Source organism: Electrona antarctica (genome assembly GCF_951216825.1).
Source record: "Electrona antarctica genome assembly, chromosome: 22".
Classification (NCBI taxonomy): domain Eukaryota; kingdom Metazoa; phylum Chordata; class Actinopteri; order Myctophiformes; family Myctophidae; genus Electrona; species Electrona antarctica.
In genome coordinates, this window is record NC_136805.1 from 23,060,021 (window position 1) to 23,082,169 (window position 22,149).

General features: G+C 41.9%; 2 protein-coding genes across 2 annotated transcripts; one reads left to right on the top strand and one right to left on the bottom strand.

Annotated features, from left to right (window-relative positions):
* The first annotated feature begins 627 nt into the window (after positions 1-627).
* On the top strand, positions 628-9,449 carry dlgap5 (discs, large homolog-associated protein 5). Its single transcript, XM_079492288.1, has 18 exons — positions 628-731; positions 1,603-1,856; positions 1,974-2,143; positions 2,336-2,392; positions 2,487-2,649; positions 2,868-2,921; positions 3,038-3,100; positions 3,218-3,390; positions 3,600-3,799; positions 3,938-4,072; positions 4,198-4,286; positions 4,908-5,068; positions 6,189-6,290; positions 6,990-7,242; positions 7,726-8,168; positions 8,519-8,699; positions 8,930-8,976; positions 9,173-9,449. Exons 2-18 carry the CDS (start codon positions 1,616-1,618, stop codon positions 9,278-9,280), a joined length of 2,640 nt encoding a protein of 879 aa, XP_079348414.1. The 5' UTR covers positions 628-731; positions 1,603-1,615; the 3' UTR covers positions 9,281-9,449.
* Positions 9,450-9,837: 388 nt separating this feature from the next.
* rsph10b (radial spoke head 10 homolog B) lies at positions 9,838-22,132 on the bottom strand. Its single transcript, XM_079492006.1, has 19 exons — positions 22,033-22,132; positions 21,789-21,864; positions 21,599-21,667; positions 21,348-21,515; positions 21,032-21,117; positions 20,771-20,891; positions 19,918-20,094; positions 19,461-19,605; positions 19,074-19,201; positions 18,676-18,865; positions 17,573-17,684; positions 17,237-17,316; positions 16,956-17,104; positions 16,340-16,447; positions 16,077-16,187; positions 15,548-15,632; positions 15,096-15,167; positions 10,560-10,779; positions 9,838-10,196 (listed from the first exon to the last, which is right to left on the bottom strand). Exons 3-19 carry the CDS (start codon positions 21,662-21,664, stop codon positions 10,070-10,072), a joined length of 2,145 nt encoding a protein of 714 aa, XP_079348132.1. The 5' UTR covers positions 21,665-21,667; positions 21,789-21,864; positions 22,033-22,132; the 3' UTR covers positions 9,838-10,069.
* Positions 22,133-22,149: the final 17 nt, after the last annotated feature.

Consider the following 22,149-nt stretch of genomic DNA (forward strand, 5'->3'; position numbering starts at 1 on the left):
TAGCCATAGTCATTTTGGGGATAAACAAGAATTTGAAGGGTACATTTATCTGATAATGATGTAGATAACATTATGAAACAATTTGGAGTATAATGTATAACTGGAACTTTAAAAAATATATATAATATATATATTGTATTATATTATAACTGGAACTATCTGAGGTCAAATATAGTTTTGTTGTCAATACTCCTTTTATCGCGCGATAGGCCTATCTCACAGCCCGTTTTTCACGCCCACTTCCGGTAAATAGTGGTGACTTTAACATGAGCATTTACACGTTTTTTTCTCTGGAGAATCTAAGTACATTTTCTAATGTAAAAATGTGACAGACCAATATTATTATGAAGCAAACAATATGGTAAATCAGCTCGAACAGATAGAACAAACCTTACCTTGAGAAAACAAAAGTTGTAGACTTCTTAAATTACCTCTGTTAACATGAAGCGTCTATGGAGTGACGTCACGCTATCACCACTAACCCCGAAAGGGGGCGTATTAAGGGGGGCGGGGAAATTCTAGCTAGTCTCCCGTGGCCAGAATAGGCACCCAGCTGCAGCCTATCAGCACACAGCGTGTGCAGCCAATAAGAGCCTCTGTAGACTGCTTCAAACCTAACCCGCCATCTTTGATTGTTGTTTAATGAAAACGGCTGCGCAGGGTGGAAGAAACGAGCAACGAGAGAAGCAAGTTTAGCAGCAGCAATCAACATTAATTTCCACTCTTTAAAGGTAAGCTGTAAAGACGTGTTATGCAACCAACTGAACCAAGAACTGAAACCCGTTTCAACAATCTGAAACAAACTACCACTAATGTGACCAAGTTTGTAAAAAAAAAGTTGCTTGCTTGCTAGCCGTTAGCACGGATCGACACACGGAAAACAAGTTGAAATGTGTCTAGTGAACTTATTTTACTAACCCCGACTCGTACCAAGAATATCTCTTTGACAGTCTTGGTCCAAGGTTAGTATTTTAAGAAGGAAGAGAGAACATCCGCACACTAGTTTATAGAGCTCCGAGACTTTATTTAGAGGCTAACCATATTTGCTAGCCCCTCTCGGAACCCTCGTAAAAGGTTTCTGACATGTCAGAAACCTTTTACGAGGGTTCCGAGAGGGGCTACATATTTGCCTGACCTAGAATCTAGGTCGTCAGGCAAATATGGTATGATAAATATAGTATTTTAAGAAACCATACCGGTCCATACTGGCCTAAATGAGTCGTTAACTAAACTTGAACGTACTAGTAGTTCTCGGGTTGTGACTGGAAACATCGGACGAAATGGTGCGTAAAATTACGCCAACATTATACTGTACATTATCAACATGGAAACGTGAATTTTGTTAATTATCTGGTGAACTGCTGAGATCTTTTTTTAAGAATTTGGTGATGGCGCCATCTACCGTTTACGTTTTGTCACGACTATTCACTAGGCCTGTAGGCCATAAACGAAACAAACCATGAGGTGTATATATCTCACCAGCTTAACATTTGAACTGTAACAAGCACAACTTAAATCTTAAATGCATATTTGCACAATGTTTTTAAAATATCATTTTGTGTCTTTACCATAACTTCTCACCTGTTAACCTGACTCTACCAGCAATCAAGACGATATGGAGGCACCTGGTAAATTTTCTCGCCTGCGGCAGCGAGATGTCAGTGTCCCTATGCTCAGGGTGAAGATGTCCCGGAGGAGATCACAATCTCAAAAGGAGAACCGGGAGCGTGCCGTCAACAGCCGCAGGCAGCTTGACCAGGTCCCTGAGCTGGACTCTACACTGGAGGCCTCCATCATGGCAGTCAACATCTCCAATGTTAAGGAGACCGCGCCACGGGTTGGACAGTCTGCTAAAGGTAAGGCTTGATTTGTATAAATGCATGCAACTTAAAACCCTACCATTTTGTTCACATTCAAGATTATATTGCCGTCAAAACGGGAAATTTGGTTGTAACAATTTATTTTCTGCACAGACTTGGCTGGCGCACAACGACTGGAGATGCTTAAAAAATGGAAGGAGACTAAGAGCTTAATAAAGGAGAAGGAGACGAGGGAGAAGGAACGTAAGGGGGTCTTTAAGGTGGGCTTATTTCGCCCCACAGACTCATTCTCCCGACAGCTTCCAGTTGCCAAACCCTGTGAGGTGAGAGGGCATTCAAAGCCAGCCCCTTTGCAAGATAAAGTGGCACTACTGATTTTTGTCACACTATGATCATGTTTATAAAGCTATACTTGTTTTCAATGCATGCACCATACTTTTATTTGTTTTATGCTGAAAATGCTAATGGAAGTTGCACTGTTATGGTAATTGGTTATTGTCCCTCCTTCCTACCAGGCAGTGGTGAAAGTGCCACAGACCCGTGGCACACGTTTAACAAAGCTGGACCAGCAGGTGACTTGTAACTCCATAACCCCACCCAGCTCTGTCACGTCAATTTGCATGAGCATTGACTTGTACTTATGCTTGTCTCCATCTTGTCCCACAGCCAAACAAGCCTGTAGTGGGAAGAATGACCAGGAGCCGCACAGCTCTTGTCCAGCCACAGCCAGCCCAAGCTACAACCAGTGCCAAAGTTGTCCAACCATCTGTACAATCTGCCAGAGCCAAAGTCCAACCAGCTGCTACCAGGGGCAATGCTGTCCCTAGAGGTAACTAATTGCAGTCTGAGACAGAAACCATGTTTGGGACTGAAGTTATCTTGCTTTATAATGATGTATTCAAACAAATGGGCCTGCGCTATAACAAATTGCTGTACAAAATTCTTACTGTAATTCATCATTATTGGGTTATTGAACTGTTGAATAATTTAATGTATTCAGCAATGAGATTCTACGATATCATCCAAATCTTGTGTTTTTATTTTTAGCAGGGCCAGTGGCTGGTGCAGCAACTGTCTCAAACGTGGACAAGCCTGCTGGAGGTACACACACTTTCTGCTATTCTCCTCTGGCGTTTCAGTTAAACCTTTTGCCTTAACCCTTTTCATATAATTTGTCAATGCATTTTTTTAAATGTGTTGGGTTTTTTGTCCTCTAGGTAGGACAACAAGAGGCAATGCTAAGCCTGTAGCACCCTCTACTGGCAGAGGCAAGAACAAAGGTATACCATTTACAGTATGCACAATATCCTAACTATGACTTTAGTCTTTTGCTTGTTTTAACTTTGTTTATTTGCCTGCTGTACTTGATACCTGATTTCTGTGTTCTAAATCGGCAGTGGTTGTCAAGACTGTGGTGGTTGACGAGGCTGTGGTTGTCAAGACTGTGGTGGTTGACGAGGCTGTGGTTGTCAAGACTGAGGTGGTTGACGAGGCTGTGGTTGTCAAGACTGAGGTGGTTGACGAGGCTGTGGTTGTCAAGACTGAGGTGGTTGACGAGACTGCAGCTGTGGTGAGATTTTAATTATAGACCGAGTGTAATGGTCCTACGTCTCCATGCTTCACACTGAATAAGATGCTGAATACATATGTAAATATTTGTCTATTGTGTTCTTTTGGATTCATGCTGTAATGTTAACAGTGACTTATTGTCTGGATCTCCTTGGGTCTGAACTAAATATTGAATGTGGGGAGTAAAGTGGTTCTGTTTCATTACCTCAGAAGCAGGGTGCAGAATCAACTCGCCGTGAGGAGGAAGCTGAGTTGGTGGTGGAATCTGACACCCTTGCTCCCAGGCCTGCCACTGAGGGTACCTCCTCCTTCGCCCCTAAAGGGTTTGTGTTTGAGACCCCTGCTGGCCTCTCCACATTCAAATTCGAGCCGCTTACTCCACGCTCTGTGGACACCTTCCTCAGACCCAGGTTTGGGCCTTCCTTGACTCAAGACTCTTGAATTTTATCTTGTCACATGTCTCGTTCGTGGACCTTGCTATGCGGGAAAAGTCAGTTTCCAAACCGTGGATTGCAATTCTACTTTTAACTCTGCTTTCCCCCTGCCAGCTCAATGTTGAACATCCCACCTGTTCCCCTCTTGGAGGCTGAGACGAGTGGACCGTCTCCTCCTAAATCCCCACACCGCTCCCCTCAGGCTCCAACCAGCCCCCAGGAGCCCCAACATGACGTGCCATACTTCAGGTGAGTAAATTATGCAGAACGATGGTCAAACTCTTGACATGAAGTTATGTACTAGTATACATGGAATCACAAGTCTGACTTAGTATTGTGTTCACAGTTTAATTGTTTTCTGGTCTCTGTATCAGGTCACAGGTCACCACTGAAACGGCCAAGCTGACCACCCTCAGTCAGCTCTGGGATGTGAAAGTGGACGATGACTCCATCCCTGAAGAGAGTGAGTCTACCTGCTCAACAGGAACCAGAGGGACACATTTGTGACTGTCAATATTAATCAAGCCTATCGTTACTGTCAGAAGGAAACCTTGAATGTCCAAACGATACTTCAATTCAAATTGGGGTATAAAGGACCTGTGTTTCATAGATCAGTGTCACAAGCTCTTAATACTTAATTGGTTCAATATATTTCAAACCTATAGATGTGACTTAACCACTTTTCCACAACTAGCAGAGCTACAAGCTCACACTTTTTTGTGACGCTGTAGTAGGAATTAGGGCATTGGTTTATAAAAATCACACCCGTGTGAAGTGAGGGGCGCTCTTATCAACATTCTCTATGATGTTGCTGTGATTACTGATTAGGTGATGTAATGATGTCAAAACATAACATTTTCTTTATTGTTAATGGGATTTAATGTTTGGGGACAAAACCCCATTAATTTCTCCATTGTCAATGGCGTTTTTAAAACATTGAACTAAAAACAAACCATTAAACCTGTGTGTGTATATAGGAGGGACTATCGCCCCTCAAAAATTGAAATGTAGCGATGCAGGGTTTCTTCCAGACTAAGATTATCCAGAGTTGTAACTCTTCCCTCTTGTACATGTTTGTGTTTAGTGAGGGATCGTATGCGCACAACAGTGGGCCAGGCCAGGTTGCTCATGAAGGAGCGTTTTGGCCAATTTCTGGGGCTGGTCGATGACTGTGAGCTTGGACGAGGGGAGCAGCCCACCAGCTGCAATGACCTGCAGGGTTTCTGGGATATGGTGTATTTCCAGGTAGGGGCTCATGTTCATCCCAGTTTGTTTTGACCCGCTTTGTTTAGTTTATGATTGATAACAAACTGGGATGGTGTGACTGAACTGGGAACTTTTAATGAACAAAGCGGAGATCCGGGCACACTTAAAGGGGCATTCCACTCATTTTCAACATTTTACTATGTCATTAATATACCTTAGAGCTGTTGTGTGGAAATAATAAAAAGGTTCCCCCATTCTGTGTTTCCTAGAACTAGAGGTCTGAAAAAAATCATTAACATGGTGAAACACATCTTGATGACATCATCAAGATGTGTTTCACCATGTTAATGATTTTTTTCATAATTACAGTTTAAGTTACCGACATGTTTCGACCTATACGGTCTTCATCAGCCCTGATGAAGACCGTATAGGTCGAAACATGTCTGTTGAATAAAGTTTTCCTTCCTTTTAACCTTAAGTGTGCCCGGATCTCCGCTTTGTTCTATAGATGCGTTATCCCGATTGATCTCAGAAGCACTTTTTTTTAATATACCTGCACACCTGAGCACCTGGTTGCTTCCTTGCCTCTGACTGGGAACATTTAAGGTATTGATGCTCTAATGCAGCAATTCCCATCATGTGGGCTTTGCTGAGTCCTGTAAATTGACAAAGACAAATATAACATAAAAAATCACACACGTGTGAACTGAGTGGTGCAAGGTCTTATATAGCCTGATCAGCTGTGGTCTGACGTAATGTCAGTGACGTCACATACTAACCATAGCAACCATGCTCGTTTTTTTTATACGAACAAACACGGGTACAAAGCCAGTTGTTGGAGTGGTTTGCACCACTAAAAAAAAAAAAAAGTAAACGTTTGAGTGAGGAGTCGGCTATAAACGCAACACGAGATGTGTGTGTCTTTGTATATAGCTATAAACGCCACGAGTTCACAACACTGTTATCGTTATCGGCTTATACAGAAATTGTGGGATCGGAAACAAAGTGTAAATATGGTAGCATTTTTCTTTAGAACCTTGCTGTGATACAGATGTTTCGAAAGTTAACGCTGCTCTAACATGACTCTCTGGGCATAGTAAAATGCTACTATGTACTGCAGCACATTAAGCATTTTAATGCAATTATTTCCTTTTTTCAGGTTGAAGATGTGTTTCGGAAGTTTGATGCGCTCAAGGAGGCTGAAGCAAGATGCTGGGTGGAGGAAAATAAACCTGCACCGCGTCGGAGGAAGATTGTCAAGGTAAATTTAAGCAATAAGCCATGAGAGGTCTCAGGTTACCGGGTATTTTACAATGGCTGGGGGCGTAGGCAGACCCGACGCGGAGCGGAGGGTCTTCTACCCCCCCCAGCCATTGTAAAATACCCGGTAAGCTGGGGCCTCGAGTGGCTTATTGCTTTTCTAAAACGGTTACAAACATATAGCAATATTAACCTAATACAACTATTAAATTCACAAAAGTAGCTACGCTTTGCGCCACCAGAGCGAGCCACATCACTTCCTTGTTTTGCTCGGCAACTAGGCTATGTGACGGGAGAATAGCGCTTGATGTCTTTACGGGGCTGCCTGGAGCCACACATTCACAGTCATATGAGCCGGGCGGTGGTTAGACGCCCGCACGGCATTGGTTCGTAAGGCAATCAAGCGCTCCCCTTCCCCAGTACAGCTACAGAGACGCGGAATCAGGTGCGAATGATATAAAGTGATTGAAGGTGTGGGTTATCGGTGAAATTTACACCGGTCACGTGACGGTAACCAGCCAATCAGAATCAAGTATTGGGACTAACCGTTTTAGAAATCTAACTAGCCAACATTTGCTTTTGTGTCCCTTTTGCTTGGCATGTGAGATTTAAAGCCTGTGGGGGTATCTGTTACATATTTGTCTTCGTGAAACAATTCAGCTGCCTGTTAATACTTGGAGCCATTTTGTGCTTTCCTCAGAAACCACCTCCCGCTGCTGCTGCTGCTCCGAAGGGCGTAGGCACGAATGCCGAGGCCAAGTCACGCCTGGCTGCTGTTAAGGCAGCAATGAAGGCCAAGCAGCAGGCTGCAGAGGTGGAGAAGGCTGCCCAGGCTGCTGTCACAGAAGACACCCCCAGCATCGAGGTGTCTGAAGCCCCAACAGTTACCCAGGCCACAGACACTGTAGTCTTTAATGGCGGTTTCTTTAAGGTGGAAAGCCCAGCCAAGACAGGTGAGGGAGTGCTTCACTTGGCAGAGTAGGACAAATAACCCATTTGTACTCTTGTATATCATGGAAGAGACCACTGAGTCAAACGAAAGACTGAAATCTGTAATTGTATTAACGTTGGCAGACATTACTGTGCAACGTGACTTAGTGTACATGTGCCGGATCCTGTGCAACGTGACTTCATGCTTGGTGTACAATAAATGTGCTGGATCCACTGGTAAACTTTGGATTCATATAATGATGCATACGATTTTATATAGCGCTTTTCTTGGTACTCAAAGTTGCTTTACAGGTCCAAAAGGTTACAACATAAGTCATGCTCTAAAAGCTTGGAGTCTAAGCGCTTTTATGCTACCTGATTAAACGTTTGTGCCTAAACATGATGCATGTTTGTAAGTAAGGGAATGCAATTTGTATTTACTACCAGTAATGTTTCAAAACCAGTAAATTACAACTGCCTGAACAAGCTGCTGGTTGTGTCTGCAGGATCGCTGAGTTGCCTGAGTACTGCCAAGACGCCTCTGGCTTCTTCTCCCTGTGGTAGAGTGACCCGCCAATCCATTGCCATGTCCAACCTCTCCCCTCTCAACTACTCCTCCCCTGATCACCGTAGTCGCACTCCTGCCCGCCACGCTCTCACCCTGCCTCATACCCCCTGCACTCTGTCTGAACAATCTCCAGTTACTGAAGCTGCCAGCAGTTTGGAATCTGCTTCTCGTCCCGTGCAAGATGGAGAAGAGGAGCCAGAGATCGGCAGCCAGCCACTCTCACCAAGGCTTTTCCCTGCTCCATGCATGCCCACTTCTCCCTCCAGCCAGTCTCCTGAAGCAGACCTGAGCTTCACTGTGTCTCCCTGCCCTGTTGTGCCATCTACACCCACAGTGGTCCCGGCCCATGAAAATTACACTCCAGACAGCTCAGTTGTTGAGGTGAACATCTTGTGTCCATTTCTAAATGCTAGCTCTACAAAATGAACCACTCCATGACCTGTTATCCTAGTTACTCTAAATGCAATTAAATTATTCATCATTACTCTGAAGCATGATCCCTTAATGTTATCAGGTTTCATGAGCAGTGTACTATATAGGCCTACTGCTTATGAATTGCTAAAATTATGGGGTCAAAGTTGTTAATTTGAGCAGTATGTTGATGCTGGTTCATGACATAAATTCCAACATTTTGTGTCCAGTTGTATTCATGCCTGGCTGTTATTGCAATGCGAGCTGGATCTGAAAAACATGCTAGATCTATTCAGTAACCAAATCTCTTGTGATTAAAGGATGGTCCTGGCTTGGATATGGCGAGATACTTGCAGCCATCAGATGATGATCGATACAGCCTGTCGGCGAGGAACTTTGATGCCATGGAAACGTCTCTACCTGTGGATGTAGAAATGGAGAGTCCTATCGCTCTGCGTGGGGATGAGCGAACGCAGGAGGATGCCGCTATGCCTCCCACAGGTAAGGTTTTTACACGCATGCCTGTTTTACACCACTAAAGCACTGGGACTGATGCTAAGGCAGAATGTAATTCACTATTATTATTTTTTAAATGAAGTTTCTCCAAAAATTTAGGTCGGACTTTCAGTGAAATGGGTTAAAGTGATGGTGTGAAATCTTAATCAAGCACATGTAATTGCATATTCACTGAATGTGGCTGTCAATCACTGTTGTCACTGTTTCTCACTTAGATTTGGACCAGGTATTGCCACCCCAGTTACCACAGGCTGCCTATGAGGTACACGCTTTTCTTTGTTGCTTGGTGTACACCATCTATACTTTAAACTATATTTTCATGCCTGAAATGGGTCTGCCAGGTTGAAAACCATTAAACCTACCAGGACTGATAATCCAACTCTTATTTCACATTGTAGGTTGGCTTCAGGCCTATTCAGTGGAGACCATTTTGACAGTCTTTCTGCTTTGTTTCTCAGGCCCAAAATGCTGAATCAGACCTCCTCCTGTTCACCCCCAACCTGAAGGACCGGATCAGGCAAAGTGTCTGCCCAAGTGACCTGATGGCCTTTACACCGCCTAACTAATGGAGAATCTTATTTTTTTAATCTGATTTATGTGTATATGTTGCTCGATGTGTTTGTTTTTTTTTTTTTTTATCTGCAGCTTTTGGGGTTTTTTGCGTTCAATGTTTTATCTTCATGTTCAAAATCTAATTTGTATTTTATCTTCAAGTTCAAAATAAATCTTTGTATAAATCTAGTTTGTAATGGATCTTTTACTTAAATATCTTGTTCACTTGACTCTCACTGATAACCCGATAACATGCATTAACCCATCAGATCTGAGGCAAATTCTAAATCCTGACTAACATTTTCTGAAAACTGTTATACATGGCAACAACTACCCCAAAAGGGGTTTCCTGGATTCCTGGCCAGCATGACTTCCATTTAGTATATCATGCACTGTAAGCTGTAGATGGCCTATTTTCAGTTATTTGAAGAGGGTATTTGCTGAAGTGGTCAAACTAGCAATAGAAAACATGTATGTTGTCCCAGAAAATGCATGATCACTGCATAGGACTTGGAACACAACTCTTCAGTTGAGCTTTTTATTTTGTTTTAATCCATGTGATAAGGGTACAGAAAGTAATATGCTTAGAAAAAAGCTAAGCAACAGTCTGGGAAATGTTGACATCAAAAGCTGTTGGGCATACATTGCTTCCAATAATTGTTGCATATCTGTATCAGAGTATATTGGTAAATCTTTTGTTTGCATGGCTGGATCGAGGTGATCCTAGTACATCAGCGATCAAAGCTAGGTGGTGTTGGAACAGTGGTTCTCAACTTTTCTGGATCAAGTGTTCAAAGACCATTTCATTTTGGGTCCGGTGCCAGCACTGAGGATACATCGACTTCATCCTCTTGTCCATCAGCTTTCTCTGCTGCCGTCTCCTCTAACTCTTTCCGCTGCCGCCTCTCCTCTTCCTCCCACTCTTTCAGCCTGGAATGGAGAGATCACTTGAAATGACAATTCTTCTCCTTAGATAAAAACGTTCTAGGCCTGCAAATATCATGCAATATATTCGACCACAGCCAACATTTGGCCAATCAGATTCGACTATACAAATTCTTAGTCGGGGACACCACATATTGCATGATTTGACAGATTTGCAGTCGCAGTCTGATCACAACGTTTGTCATGCAATAATAGATAATGTGCTTAATGTCTGATTTAACATGCTATGGTTTCTGATATCATGCAAATAAATTTGACTGATTGGTAGTCGAATCAGACACTCGTTCTTGCTGGATAGACGACTAATCAAGGTCAGGCATTCTACACATCTAGTTTGAACCAGACTACCTGGTCTGTTCTAAGACCTTGGCCAGGCTGATGCGTTTCTGGGCCTCCTGGCGTAACCTCCCTTCCTCCACCTCCCTGGTCAGCAGTCTGCTGTAGTCGTATGCAGGGAATAAGATCTGGCTGAAGAACTGGTGTGTCCTCTGGATCCATTGATCCATTTCATCACCATGAGTCACTGGACCTCCAACTCCTATCACTTTTACTTCCTCCGCAGCCCTTTCTGCAGGTTCTGGATAGACAACCTTTTACATTGGCATGACTTGCAGGGAATATTTAAAAGCCTAGCTCATACTTTGTTAACACAACCATGTCACTTAAGTTATTGTTGAGGGGCGCCACTCTTTCAGCCTGGAATGGAGAGATCACTTGAAATGACAATTCTTCTCCTTAGATAAAAACGTTCTAGGCCTGCAAATATCATGCAATATATTCGACCACAGCCAACATTTGGCCAATCAGATTCGACTATACAAATTCTTAGTCGGGGACACCACATATTGCATGATTTGACAGATTTGCAGTCGCAGTCTGATCACAACGTTTGTCATGCAATAATAGATAATGTGCTTAATGTCTGATTTAACATGCTATGGTTTCTGATATCATGCAAATAAATTTGGTAGTCGAATCAGACACTCGTTCTTGCTGGATAGACGACTAATCAAGGTCAGGCATTCTACACATTAGTAGGGGAGCCTATCAATCAAATTTTGATGCCCGTGATTTTGGAATGTTAATTTTTGGAGACAGGTATATCTTGATTCTTGGGGTTACCAGAATGCCAAAAAAACATGTCTCCAATTTTTTATGTCAGGTTTAGCATGTTTAATTAGCATAATTAGCTAATAAATTGTCAAAAACGGAAATGGCAATAACTTTGCTTCTAGGTAACTTATAAAGGTGATCTAAGAGTCTGAGTCCATGTTTGTGATGTCCAGATATCTGTTACCATTGTGAATACAACCTTTCCTAATTAGCATAATTGCCATACATTATGCAAAAACGAGGTGAACATCAGCAAATTGCTGCATGTTTTACTTTTAGTCAACTTTGAAAGCTTCTCACAGACTTCAAGTGTATGTTTACAACTCCAGGAATAATTATCATCCTATGAATAAATCATGCAACCTTTTGTCTATGTAATAATTATGTAATAATCACACCAAAACCAGAAATAGCTGTATTTCTTTGCTTTAGGTTAATTAATACGCATGATCTTACAGACAGTGTAAGTCTGTTTGCATGTCTAGAAAATATTAGAAGCGACCTCGCACTAAAGGGCTGGGCGAGTGCTGGTGCTTTGGAATGGGGGGTCAGATCAACATATCTGCCTGGGTCATGACAGACTGCTGGGCGAGTGCTGGTGCTTTGGCATGGGGGGTCAGATCAACATATGGAATGTATTCTGAACTGGCCATATATGGAGCGTGTCTTGAGTGTACAGGGTTTGATGAGGTCAGATCAACATATGGAATGTCAGAACAGGTCAGCTCCATATAGAGATCTAATTTAATTTTCGGGCCTGTTGAGAACTAATAACTTTGGGGCAGGCCCGTCCATAATTTCCTAAAGGCGACCTGCAGTCGCAAGAAAGAACAATATGGGAAATGGTCACAGAATTATCAGATTGTTTATTCTAATATTTACAGAAAGTTTTGAAAATTGAAGGGTCTCCATCTTCGTCGTCATCGTCAATCCCCAACAGATGTGCCTTGCTTACCACACACCTCTAATCATCTGCCCCACACATGCACATCTCAGAGCAGTTCAAATTTTAGATCGACAAGAACAATGTGATATGCACTGTGATTTCTTGCAGACACATTTGATCAGTTGGGTAATGGTGGATGGGCCGTGGGTATCCCGTGTTGTGACTGGCACCAGTTGAGCTCCCTCAGCCTCCCATCCATATTCAGTTGCTGGTGGCATCTGTGGGTTAGGTACGTGCTGCGTCAGAACTGAGCCTTTTTGTAGCTCATAGTATATACAGTAGCAACTGCAGATACCACCTCCACAGGACACCTGTTTAGACCTGGCCAACAGGTTAAATTCCCTGGAGCTGTCTGATCAGCTCCAGAGACGGCATGGAACCCTGGTAAGGCTGAAGTCCTCGTTTTACCCAGTGCCTGCACTACTGGCTCCAGCGATGATACGTTTTTTGTTCCCCACACCGGTGATGAAATAGATGTCCTTGCACAGCTGATGGTACCGTCGTATTGTAAGAACAAAGACATCAGTGTCAGGGGACTCAATGTAGAGCTGTGTTGCCCCTCTTCGGACAGCATCCAGGCTGTGCAGGATTATCCTTGTGTCAGCCTCTTCCTGTACGCTGTGGAGATGTTTTACATCGATAGAGTTTGAGTGGACAGCCTGCCTTGACGTGATTATAAAAACATTGGGTTTCACCTGGAAGTGTTGGAGGGCTTTCTTAGCAAGATAAGACAGTCAGCTCATCTTTGGTGCTGATACCTGACAAGAACTGTTTTTCTGACACTTCCCTATCGGTGTGTTGTCTTCCACATGATAAGTGGTAGGGGCCCGGGGCTTTCCACCCTGGCGTCGGTCAAATACTACATGGATCTCACTATGTTCTTTGGTCTTCCTGTCCAGTGTGGCTATGGAGTGGTCAGCTTACTGGGAACATGTCTTGATCCATGGTGGCTTTCCCATTGCCTGTACCAATGCCATTCCATCTATGACAGTTACACTCTTAGCTGGAAGGGTACAACTGTCAAAAAATATTGAAGCATTTGTTTGCCAGCTGTACGAGCCCGGTACAAATCCTGTGGATGTTGATGAGCTCAGGTGGAGGTTATTCACAAAGAAACAATTAGAAGCCGAGAAGCTGCCACCTACACAAGCAGCATTAAATCAAGCCATTACCCATGCATATTATCAGGCAATGGTATGGGATCAGGACCACGTACCTAACCCACAGATGCCACCAGAAACTAAAAATGGATGGGAGGCTGAGGGAGATCAACTGGTGCCAGTCACAACACGGGATACCCACGGCCCAGCCACCATTACCCAACTGATAAAATGTGTCTGCAAGAAATCACAGTGCATATCAAATTGTTCTTGTCGATCTCAAAATTTGAACTGCTCTGAGATGTGCATGTGTAGGGCCGATGATTAGAGGTGTGTGGTAATGTAAACAAGGCACATCTGTTGGGGATTGACGATGACGAAGACCCTTCAATTAAATGTGTTTTCAAAACTTTCTGTAAATATTAGAATAAAAATCATGTGATAATTCTGTGACCATTTCTCATATTGTTCTTTATTTTATGAGGGATATATATATATATAGCTTTATATATATATATATATATATATATATATATATATATATAAAGCTAATAATGGAAAGGTTGCATATCCTAGTTATGGAAAGAGAATATTTTCTAGACATGCAAACAGACTTACTGTCTGTAAGATCACATTTATTAATGAACTTAAAGCAACGAAATATAGCTATTTCTGGTTTTGGTGTGATTATTACATAATTATTACATAGACAAAAGGTTGCATGATTTATTCATAGGATGATAATTATTCCTGGAGTTGTAAACATACACATGGAGTCTGTGAGAAGCTTTCAAAGTTGACTAAAAGTAAAACATGCAGCAATTTGCTGATGTTCACCTCGTTTTTGCATAATTTATGGGAATTATGCTAATTAGGAAAGCTTGTATGACTTCACAATGGTAACAGATGCATTTCTGGACATCACAAACATGGACTCAGACTCTTAGATCACCTTTATAAGTTACCTAGAAGCAAAGTTATTGCCATTTCCGTTTTTGACAATTTATTAGCTAATTATGCTAATTAAACATGCTAAACCTGACATAAAAAATTGGAGACATGTTTTTTTGGCATTCTGGTAACCCCAAGAATCAAGATATACCTGTCTCCAAAAATTAACATTCCAAAATCACGGAAAGTGATAGGCTCCCCTACTTACATCTAGTTTGAACCAGACTACCTGGTCTGTTCTAAGACCTTGGCCAGGCTGATGCGTTTCTGGGCCTCCTGGCGTAACCTCCCTTCCTCCACCTCCCTGGCCTCCACCTCCCTAGGCCCCCCTATGCCCAGCTTTGTGTGTCTCTGTGTACCCCATAGCGATGATTTGATTGGCTGAGCAATGTGTACCCCATAGCGATGATTTGATTGGCTGAGCAATGTGTGTACCCCATAGTGATGTTTGATTGGCTAAGCATGAATGTGATGTACTGTATGATAAGAGCGCCCCTCACTTCACACAAGTGTGATTTTTGAGTGGTGTAAACCACTCCAACAACTGGCTTTGTTAGTTTACGTGTCCACGTGTTTGTTCGTACCAAAAAAATGAGCATGGTTGCTATGGTCACTCAGTTCACACGGGTGTGATTTCATTACGTCAGACATTACGTCAGACCACAGCTGATCAGGCTATATAATACCATACACCACTCAGTTCACACGGGTGTGATTTTTTTATATTGAAGGACCGAATAGATGTATGTTTGATAAAAGCCTTATTCAGTGTACCTGTGCTGTGTAGAGGCAGCAACGATTCCTCCTTTTTATGGACCTCTGATAACTGTGTTGCAGAATCACTGGCTATCGTTGAGAAATGCACACAAAACAACAGTATGACATGGTTTACTGAAAGGATTTGCATTTTAAACAAAGTGTGTTTGTGTTGGTTATTCTTTTTTTTTTTAATGGAAGAAAAGTAGAAAATTGGAATCAAATTTCGATCAACTGCTGATATTCAAATGTTGCCTGTGGTTCAGTTTAATCAAAGACAAGACATACTGTAAATTGTGTATTTGCCACACATTACCGTACACGGCACAAGCATAGACTTACATAACTACAGGGTGAAAATGTGTTTCATAATTGCATTTGTACATATTACTCAAAGTGCTGCACAATATGCACATTACAATGTGCATAAGTGGTATCAGTGTATATATTAGAAAAACAAATAAAACAACCTGCTGTCTGAGAGGTGGCTACGGGACTGAGATTCTGCTGGGACTCAGAAGAGGACAACTGCAGAATGTCTCTGGACCTGGTTGTCTGTGTAGAGAAGTACAGTAGGAAATTATGCCAAAACGACACATCTTGCAAAATGCAATTCCTGGAAACGCCACTGGGACAAACCACTGATTTTGAACTGGCCCTTTCACCCTCTGGTTTGATCACTGATTCAATGATATAACTTTATGAACCAGGCTGCATAAACAAACATCTTCCATGAGACCTACTTTAACTCATCTTGTTTCCAACCAGGAATATTTCCCACCTTTTGCAGAAATGACAGTATACACATTAACCGGTTCATAAAGTTCTATAATTGACTCAGTGATCAAACCAGAGGGTGAAAGGGTTTGATGTTATAGTTAGTATACACAGAGGGAGAGAAGACTAGGGAATATGAAAGGTCCTAACAAAATGTGATGGATGTCTTTTAGTCTGAAAGGTGTATGTGCCCTAATGCCTCCTCCATCATTGTGACCTCACCTGTTTGGCTTCTATCTCTGAACAGGGATGTTGCTGTCTATCTTGACCAATCAGCTGGCTCTTCACTTCAGCACAGGCTAGAAGAGCTTCTAAGAACTCCAGGAACGTAATCTACAAGGAATAGACAGGTAAAATATTAATGATCAGGATAGGGAGATTGGCTGGATAGATTTGATTTATTTTGTATTTGTTGTCAAAACATGAAACTTTTAATGTATGTTTTCTCATTAGGAACAAATAGATATTAGAGCACAAGAGCTCACCTCTAGATCCAGGTTGTAAAAAGACCACTCTCCGGTGTCAATGTTCTCAGCACTCATGATCTTCAATAATTTCCCTGTGGTCAGCTTGGCATCAAACAGACCAAGATCCTGGTTTCAGTGAGAAACATTGACTATAAAAACTGACTTAAACATTCTGGTATATGAATCAATTAATAAATGACTTAGAAAACAATAGAAATGTGTAGTAGTGGGATGTGGTTTCATGGCGACTGCACGCAGAGAGAGAACCACAGGGTGGCACCCTTCTGCAGTTAAACATGCCATATATACTGCCAGACTGTGCCAGCCCTATTTCTCTGTTGGTTAGTGCCGGTATATCCTAGGTCGGATGTGTAGGCATGATGGAACCTATGCATGGAACACCCTGCCTAGAACCTTACCTTCACCAGACTCAGGGTTCAGGAAAAATAAAAGAAGACATATATCACATTGTTTTCTGATCTCTCATATTGTTTACGATGTGCACTGCACACAATATACTTTAATTGAGGTATCTAAAGAGAGTACTGGACTGTCTTTGCCCAGACTGTACAGCCCAGTCAGAAAGTAGTCTGTGCTCACCAGTGTAGTTTTCACAGAGAAGTAAAAATGTTACCTTAAACATCCACACAAGGTGCCTGCAGGTCATGGTGTGGTCAGCTGAGGATGCTGGCTTGACTACACTAAAGGCCTGATAGATCTCCCAGCACCTCTCTGTGTAGTTCACAGTAACCACCGCATGAACTGGGTTACTGAACAGAAAACCTGAATCAAAATAAAGGTGTAGAATTTTAGGGTGAGACTGCAGTCACTGGAAGGTCTTTGTATGTGTAGAGTACAGTACAGTCATCTGTGTGTATAGAAGCCTATTTCGTGGAATGTGAATGCTGTATGCACCTTTTACATTCTTTGCATTTGGAAGGATCTTGTCATTCATCAGCTTGGAAAAGCATGCCACCAAAACACTGTTTGACGACCTAGGACAATGAAAGACACATGTCTTATGTGTTCTTTATTGCACAGAAAATTCAGTGTTCATTTATCCATTTGTAACTGAGATTATATCAAAATGTAACCAAATGTACCCTTATGGGTTCAATGGAAATTAAATCGGTTTACAATGTTTGGGTTAGGGTGAGTTCTGATCCCATTTCCATTTGGTTACATTTGGAGTTAAATGAACAGTGTGGACGCTGTATTACTACCATGTCAGAGAAAGGTTTCAGTACTCACTGTATGTCCTCATGGTACATGTGGTAGGCCAGAACTAGCACACAGCTGATGAATGTGTGTAGAAGCATTGCGGTGAAGGGAGAGTGGACCTCTTCTTCTGGAGGGACTTCCTCTGAGAACATGCAAACTTCCACACACATGATCATTAGAGTTAATGTCAGAGGAGAAAAGGGGTGACTGGGCCTTTGCAGTGGTTGCTCCTACACTATGGAACGCCCTTTTGCTTTAAAAACGCTGAGTCAGTCGACATTTTTAAGAGCATGTTTCGTAAACATTTCCCCCATGTTATTATCTGACTCTCTTGTTTATATTTTGTTTTAATCCTTGTACTGTATTTTTGCATTATTACACTATTATGTCTTTTTTAACTTGATTGTTTGTATTGTATCCATTGTACAGCACTTTGTAACATTGTTTCGAATGGTGCTTTATACATAAAATGTACTTACTTACTTGCTAATGTTACACTTGCTTACAAGACATGTTGTCTCTACTTTGATATGTGTATATTCTTTCTCCTTTTGTGCCCATTACACTATTTTTGAGTGGTGCCTAACCGCTCGATTAAGTAGCAATGTGTGATTGAAGAGGCTTTGGATGTATAGTGGTTAATTGGAGTAGTCAGCTGTAGGGTGGGGGTAAGGAACTGTGATGGGACATTGTGCATTTGTTTGTTTAACTGTATGTAATGTGTTTTTTTTCTTTGTTTTTTTTTTATTTGCTTTGTATTTATGGACATTTCCTGATGTTTCTTTGAAGATTTTGTTTAGTATTTGTGCTGCCATGTGGTTGTGGGGGGAAAAATATATGTGAATAATTACGTTGAAAATACTATGTTGTAAAGAAAAATCAATAAACATATGTTTACAAAAAAAAGTAACAATGTGTGTATGTATGTCCCCGTGTCTGTCCCCGGGTCGGAAAGATGCAACACAGTAACTCTGACATTTCTCGACCGTTTCGTACATGGGACACAGGTGTGATTTTTATTATATAGCACTGTATTTACTGTTCTCAACTGTAGTGAATTACGATATACAATCGCACACAATGTATTGAGCAGATATAGTACTATATGACTGAAACAGCGAGGGTCCCCTCACCTCTGATGAGGCGGTCTACTTGTGCCAGAGTGATGTCATGATGGTGGATGTAGCAGTCTTTCAGCAGACGCCAGAACTGCAGGCGAGACAGCAGGAAGGTGTTGTCTGGCGACTGAGGATGTCCAAGGCTGCTGTAGAAACTGTAGATAGACCTCAGCTCAGAGATGTGTCGAAGGACCACAAACTCCACCTGTTGCACGCGAACGCACAGACACACACACACACACACACACACACACACACACACACACACACACACACACACACACACACACACACACGTTCCAACAAACAAAGTGTTGACTACAGTCACAGCAGGAATTCTAAATTAAAATAAAATGTTATTTTCCTAATCTTGACAGCATACATTGACAATTATCTGCGAAATGTGACCAGACCTGTTTGCGCTCCACATCCCTCTGGCTGCTGGGGATTTTCTCCAGCAGAGATGCAATATCCAGAGCCACGTCCGGACCGAGTACCACCGAGTGACTATCTGAGCCCCAGAGCCTCCTGGCACATATGGCTACAACAACATACACCACACACATTAATGAGACTCAGTATACTCAGTCAATAGAATACCTCATCTTCACTTTACCTCAACTAATACCTCAACTTCTATACTTGTTATTCACTAGAGACTCAACGTCATTTTCAATATTTTATTGTCACAGAATACAGATGATACATTTGATTAGCATCTAGCATACTACCTACTCATAATAAAACATATACAGTAGGACATATAAGACATATTCAATGAACAATGGAAATCGGTTTACAGTCTTCTGGGAGGGGAGTATGTGTTCTGATCCCGCTCAGGTTGGGTGTTTTTGAACCATCCAAACAGAAGGAAGGGAACTCTGCCATGTGATCATCCACAAATTCCCCTTCAAAAACACGTCCGTTCTTGAATATAAACTTTCCCTGTGACACAAACATTTGAGTCACTTGTAGAATCTCCAATTAACCATATGAACTTTAGCATCCCTATTCTGAGTATGTCATTATAGGTGAAGATTCTTAAAAAGCCTATGCCAATTATGCTTCTTTTATAGTCCATCATACGTTGGCTATAAACTCAAAACATGTTGTGAGCTTGCACGTTTTTGCTGTGCAATACCATCATACGATACAAACTCATCACTTTGAATACTGGAATCAATATAAATGTACATAATAATGATATTTAGGGAAATGCAGACACCAGCAGGTCAGTTTTCCACTGGCCAATTTTACCTGCCCGTGTTTTTTATTGTGCTTCCATCCTCCTTGGTAGAGGGCCCCACCAGCATAGTAGAAGGTGCCACATCCATGCCTCTGACCTTCAACTAAATCTCCCCTGTACTCATTTCTCTGGGGGTACTGGGAGCCAGTCTTTCGCTTCAGGAACCAGGTATGTGTGCCTTTCCCATGCTGACAAGAAAGACGATAGAACATACATTAATTAACCAACTACAGGGAAGAGACTGAATCTGTGGACTTACATTCAGAATAACCGGGAACCCCTCAAATAGAATATCCTAAAGGAATAGGTGATCTGCACTCTGCCGAAGCAATAGGCTAATAGGAGGACACAGTCCACAGTACTATACTGTAGTGTCCAACTTAAAGATGCAAGTGAAACAAATATATAATTTAGGAAACAATAAATAAAGGTCTATCTATCATCTGACATAAAAGTAAAGTGGAAAATGAGAACATTACAAAATAATTGTAAACAGTGTACAAATTCAACTAATTGGACCACAATTGGATTCACTTAGTTCCATAAATACACTGTCTGAGTTAAATTATGACACATGTTTCCATACCTGAACACCATTGTGCCATGTCCCACTGTATTCCTGCTTCACATCTAGCCACTTCATAATGTTTCCATACCTGAACACCATTGTGCCATGTCCCACTGTATTCCTGCTTCACATCTAGCCACTTCATAATGTTTCCATACCTGAACACCTTTGTTTCATGTCCCACTGTATTCCTGCTTCACATACCTGAACACCATTGTGCCATGTCCCACTGTATTCCTGCTTGACATACCTGAACACCATTGTGCCATGTCCCACTGTATTCCTGCTTCACATACCTGAACACCATTGTGCCATGTCCCACTGTATTCCTGCTTCACATCTAGCCACTTCATAGTTCCCTCACCGTGTCTTTGGTTCTTCTTCCACTGACCCTCATAAAAGTTACCTGATGGGTAGCTGTTAGGAAAGAGAAGTCATTATCATGTTCATGATCATGCAGCCAAATACTGCATATGGCCTCATCAAGGACAGTATTCAAACAAAGGCAAACTAACTAACTGTACTTTGTCTGTTTTTTTTTACAATGCATAGCATACCATCTCACTCCCCATCCCTCTATGTTGTTATGCACCCAGTCTCCGTCAAACCAGGATGTTGCATCCCGGTTGTAATGGATTGTACCCTAATAATAAGCAACAGTTAAACACATTAGCGTTTGCATGAATCACTTTCAACCTGGCATCCCTATTTTGGGCATGTAATTTTATTTCATACAAAAATAAACAATCTTAAAAAACAATGCTGTTGCAGCATTGTTGGGCAAATACCAGTAGTTTCATATAATACAGCCGTTCAGAAACCATTTATTCTTTTGATTAAGAAAGGGTTAGAGGCCTAGTTGGAAAATCATACCTTGCCATGTCTTTTGCCACGATGCCATGCCCCTCTGAATATCACAGAGGCACACTTGTGGGTTCCAACCCCATGGCGTATGGCATTGAACACCTGTCCCTCATAGGTGCTTCCATCTAACCAGGTGTATTTTCCATGGCCCATGGGCACATTAGACACAAACTCCCCCTGTCACATTAGAAAGATCAGTTCACTTGTTTTTTTATATACCAAAGTGTGTGAATTAATGGCCATCACTTAATATAGCCTACCTCATATTTCACTCCATTTGCCCACGTGTAGACACCACGCCCATGCATGAGTCCTTCTGAAAACATACCCTTCAGAGAAACATAAATATTAAATCAGTTACATTTTGAGTAAGGCATGTGATGTTAAGGTAATCACCTGACTAGCTTTTTCGTCAGGTGTGGCGGCGCGCGCTATTTTAATTTAGCCTACCTTGTACACATGGTCTCCTTGAAAATATGCAACACCTTCTCCATGAAAGCGGTCTTTACACTTTTCTCCTTCATACCTGTCAGTGCAATATTTAAAGTTAATATTTCCTCATTTCGTTTCCTGTATGCAAGTCATGATTGATTCACCTGTGGCAGTGACCTATCCCTGAGACTAAACTGTTAGGCAAAACAAACATTATTAGGCTTCTTCATCTTTGAATGATATTAAATTAATACTGATTCACCTCTTGACAATAATATCAGAAAGGTCAGGAAGTACATATATGTCTTGGTTTTTCTCCGGCAGGTTAATAGTTACTATCGGGCCGACTTGCGAAGTGAACGAGGTTGTCAAATCTGAC